Genomic DNA, 5,193 nt, shown 5'->3' on the forward strand with positions numbered 1-5,193 from the left:
GGCGGTGTTTGGCCTTGTCATTAGCTATTACGTTGGACTTTATTGTTTGTTCATAATGTAAGTCATTTGTCTTTTTCCTTTTTTCAAGTTAGCACAATCTTTTATTGGTTTTCACTAAGCATATGTGCAAAACGTTAACCTTCTAATAAAATTCACCTTATCGTTTTTGTTTGATAGAATATACCAACTCTTGTGAGGCTGCTAAAAAGAGTTTGGTCGGTTCTTAAGGATAATTTTACGGATGGACATCCGAGCAAACTTTTAATTTATCATAAAAAGTTATAAAACTAACTTTCATAACGTAAAATAATTAATCTACGTCTTTATATCACGAAAAAAAGAAATGCCAGAAAATGATAATCGGGTCCCAGAAAACACTAGTAAAATTTTTCCCATTCTTGTATAATCTGAAAGTTGATGAGAGAGCACAAGAGTTTGAACTGCAGACGTAGTTGAGAAAGTAAAACCAACCAACAAAATGATGTTCAGTGGGTTGCTATATATTTTTGGGGTCATCTTTTGAAATACTTGAGTGGTAGAGTTGAGCGTGCGATTGACAACCCTCGTGAGCATCATTGTAACCCGATCTAATATATATATATATATATATATATATATATATATATATATATATATATATATATACATACATACATTGAGAGAGAACGGGCCCTTGTTTTCTTCCGTCTGTTTCAAACAAGTACATTAATAACTCAAGAGAAATGAGAACATTATTTTTTTTCATTATATTCCGGAAGAAATAATAAATGGACTAATTGTTTAGGGCATTTTGCCATATTTGAGGGCGTTGAGATCAGCATAGTACTTTGTTATCCATCCTTCAATGATTTCAACCTCTGTTTTCCTTTGCATGGTTAACCATTCTGGATCAGTTGGCTTGCTAGTAAGAATGTCTAGACAATGGGAACCTACAAAAATAAATAAAAGGAAATGAAAAGAATTAAGAAGAATTCACAAGTCCATTCTAGAGAACAAAAAAATTAAATCCATCGTATTAGCTCGAGTTGGTACAGTTTTTGTTCCCAATATCAGTTGTCTTGGCAAATTGAATGGGTCTCAAAATATTTGATATTTTAGAAAATAAGGTGTTTATCAACAATTATTTAAATCTATATATACTTATTGTTTATGTAGTACATTGTTAACTAAGTGAGATATATAAAGAGAGATAAAAGTAGTTTAGAAAAATATCTCGTATGTCCGGATCTATTGAATGTTTTTCTTAAGAAAAATTTTAAAAGACAAATATTATGGATAAGTACTATAATCAACAAATTTGTAATATTTATGGTTGATGTTGATGTCTTTACTAATATTTCCTATTCTATGATAACATACAACATGAGCTCCTTTATTACTACAGTTTGTTTGGAAAGTAATAATGGCATACCGTTACGCGTGTGGACAGCTCGTAGACTATGAGATATGTCTTGCAAAACCCTAAAAAAGAAAAGCAGACAAAGAAATATTAATGCAAGACATACAACATGAATTAGGTCAACAATTTAACATATGTCACCAAATAGGAAAAGGAAAAAACTTTGTCAAGTATGTACCCTGCACTACTGTAAGGATCTCTTAGCCCATTAGAGAAAATGATGTTGCTAGCAAACCTATGAAGAATTAATTTGACATCCTGCAAATTCACTCATGTAAGCTTAGTTATTTGGTAATACATAAAAAAGGACAGTTCGATGTATAAAATATCTTGTGTTTACACAGAGCTCGTGAAGTACCACACCACAAATGATATGATGTAGACAGCTTATCTTTACACGAGGATCAGTATGTGGAGGATATTCCACGGCTCAATCATATGGAGACAACCGTATTGTTACTCCGACTCTAAATATCTAATGCATAAGGGAAAAGTATAATGACAAACCATATATAATAAGGAAAAGTTGTAAATTGAAGTAAATTTAGAGGATGAGAAGTATACATGTCCACCATAATAAGTTGTGATCCAGTGTGGACGAGGGGAGACACCATAGTTACTCTTGCATGCGTCTATGAACTCATCCAAATTAAAAGGAGCTGAATAGAACATTGTATCATTTTTGCCTCGCCCTATAGGCATCACCATCTCACTGCATGTCTGAAAAAACAAAACTAGCTATTAATTTCTAAATTATATTTACTTTAAAATATCTGTTGAAAATTCGGTATAAGTTCTTGAACTAATTGTTATGACCGAAAAAGGTCAGGTGTCATGCGCAAGCTAGTAAAACAAACCTTCAACGACAATAAATCAGACAACAAAAAAGAAATATACCAAAAGAGACAAAAATATTTAACGTGGTTCGGCCAATTGACCTACGTCCACGGGCGGAGATGAGCAATTCGCTATAATAAAAAGTGAGTACAAAATATCGAGAGAACAATCTCACGAATAGGCAAACACAAGTGACACACTAACAATTATCCCGTAAAATTCTCCCCCTAAACACGACTTTCAAACCCATATGACTATATTGTGGATGCTACTGAATGAGAAAGATGGAACTTCAATTTATAGAACTCCAAATCTTTTCCTACAAAAAAAGGAACTAGCCAAATATGTAAGAATTATATTTTCCTTCTAGGAAAAGAAAAATCCAATTATGTCAAATATGTTGTCCTTTCCTTTATGAAATAGGAAAACCAATTATAATAAAAAAATCTGGACAAACATCTAACACTAATTCCACCTTTAAAAATATTGGTTCAAAAGTTAAAATTTGTCGGAAAATTATTAATTGTTCACACATATAATATTTATGTGGCGTGTCAAAATGTTGAATCCAGTCCCCGGTAAATGCCATGTTCATCTTTCCATCAATTTTTTACTTAAATATTAGGCTTTTATTTCCATTAGAATTTGAACCCGTGGTCTGACTTGAATCCACGCATTACACATTGTGCTATTACCACTGAACCAAAGTTGCGGGGAGTATAGAATAAAAGTTTTACAGCAAAAATTAGACTTCTTATTGGGGGGAAGTCCAAGCAGCTCCTTCATCTATAAGCAACTTATGAGAAGGAGATTTTTAATGTGTACTTACTTGCCATCTCCATCCCATGCTGGTTTCACTAGGTTGATTATAAAAATTTGTGTTGTAACAAGTCAAATTCCCTTGAGATGCAACAATTCCAGCATGAATACGATCAAGAACATGACTTCCTTTGTGTGCACCATCAATCCCTCCACAAACCACTGTCACTGGATATGTTGGTGGCTTGTTATACTGAGCTGCTGTTGCATATATTGAATCCAAATAATCCTTCAACTCAGAAGAACTATTCAAGTGCCTGAACTCCAAGAAATCAAGATTAATTAAATTGAATAAAGATAGGTGGGGGAAAAAAGAGAGATTTTTTTTGAAATATATAAAAGAAAAAGAAATTAAAGATTACGAGCAAGTCTTGAATTTCCGACTGAGATAGGAGAGTCCATTGTTTCTAGAAGCAATCTTGTCAATTATAGACCATGATTTTCGTATAGTTCGGTAGCAAGTCTTACTCACTTCCTGAAATAATTGTGGAGTTTAACTTAGTTAGTTAGAACAAAGGAAAACTTAAATAAGATAATAAAATATCTGATTTATAAATTAAATTAATGATTTTCTTACTTTAAAATCCTTAGTCACAATCGAATAATAACCATTTTGTGGAGTGATGTCATCAAAATAAAGAATAGGAGCTGATGAAGCTAGAGCACCAAGAGCTATATGAGGATACTTCATTCGAAACCACGAAGCAAGCACTGAAAATTTCACAAAAAGAAAAAAAAAACAAGAAAAACGAAAACACAAAAACAAAAAAGAGAGAAAGGGTTTTAATAAAACTCCAACTTTACATTACCTCTAAAAAAACCAAAAAAGGGGAAGAAGGGATGATTTTTTATTTCTTACTTCCTCCATAGGATCCTCCAATGACGATTATCGGAGAATTTTGTGCTGAGAATTTTTCTTTAACATGCAGTAGAAGTTCTGCATAATCAGCTATAGCTTGTGCTGAATTGAAATAACCTCTTCTATCTTCATCTTTTAGAGCTTCTTCCATTGTTCCAAATGGTATTGATTTTCCATAATACCTATGCTGAAAAATTTTATGCAAAATTTTTTAGCAAAAATTAAAGAAACTCCAAATCATAAGTCTTTAATTTCTTTTTGGTTTAACCATCTAATATTTGAAACTCATTAACCTAACCCGACTAATTCAGATTTGACAAAACATTAGTTTGATCAAGAAATTTGACAATAAAAAAAGGAAGTTTGGTGCACAAAGCATCCCGCAGTCACGCAGGATGAGGAAAGGGCGCACCCCTAGGGGTGTAATGTAGAAAGTCTACCTAATGGCTGTTTTCATGGCTCGAACCTGTGAGCACAGTTGTGGTTTAGATGGATAAATTAAACTTACCTCAATGTAAACAAGAAGAGCCTTAAAACGAGGGGCAAAATCAGTGAGAAATCCAATACCAAGAGGATCACTATCAATGGAAGATTCAGCACCAAGATAAGCAAAAATTGGGGAGTTTGAATTAGAACCACCCCAATACTTAGAATTAATTATGTATCTTTGCTTAAAAGTGGAATAACTTTTAGGTCCATAATTGAAGTGATCAAGTGTTTGTGTATAGTAATAAGTCTCAAACTCTTTTGGTAGAGTAAAAGAAGAAGAAGAAGAGAGGGTATTAGAATCCCTAAGTATATTTTCAAGAAGTGGTGTAAGCCTTGGGATTTTATGAGGTTTTACAGAAATTGATGTTCTTGAAAAGATCAATAAAAGAAGCCATTGGAATAGGAAAAGTTGATTCTTCATCTTCATATAATATTGAAAAAAGACTTTGGTAAAGAATGTTTCTTGGTTATTCATTCTACTATGGATCTATTTATAAGTGTTTCACTCTCCCACCACGTGAGGCGTGATTCACTCCTTTACTACTAACAAATTTTTTTGCAAACGTGAAGCATAAAGTTAAAGATTTATAACGACGTATATAAAGTTCGGATAATACAATAATTTTAGTTTCTCCCTTTCGACCAAGCTCTATATATGGTTATGAAAAGTTTGAAGACTTTAATCATTAAAATTGGGCTTCGGGATAAAGTCACAAAACATGGTAATCTAATTTGAATTTAAATTCTATGTGAGGATAATGTACACATTTTTTTCTATATTCACGCTGCT

At 32.6% G+C, this 5,193-nt stretch overlaps 1 protein-coding gene across 1 annotated transcript; it reads right to left on the reverse strand.

Moving 5' to 3' along the window:
* Nucleotides 1-376: 376 nt before the first annotated feature.
* Nucleotides 377-4,914, reverse strand: LOC107765654 (uncharacterized). The gene is made up of 9 exons (XM_016584321.2): nt 4,423-4,914; nt 3,915-4,101; nt 3,633-3,766; nt 3,418-3,530; nt 3,066-3,312; nt 1,964-2,119; nt 1,578-1,657; nt 1,412-1,461; nt 377-929 (listed from the first exon to the last, which is right to left on the reverse strand). Exons 1-9 carry the CDS (start codon nt 4,876-4,878, stop codon nt 781-783), a joined length of 1,572 nt encoding a protein of 523 aa, XP_016439807.1. The 5' UTR covers nt 4,879-4,914; the 3' UTR covers nt 377-780.
* Nucleotides 4,915-5,193: the final 279 nt, after the last annotated feature.

The sequence above is a fragment of the Nicotiana tabacum genome, chromosome 9, assembly GCF_000715075.1.
Source record: "Nicotiana tabacum cultivar K326 chromosome 9, ASM71507v2, whole genome shotgun sequence".
NCBI lineage: Eukaryota > Viridiplantae > Streptophyta > Magnoliopsida > Solanales > Solanaceae > Nicotiana > Nicotiana tabacum.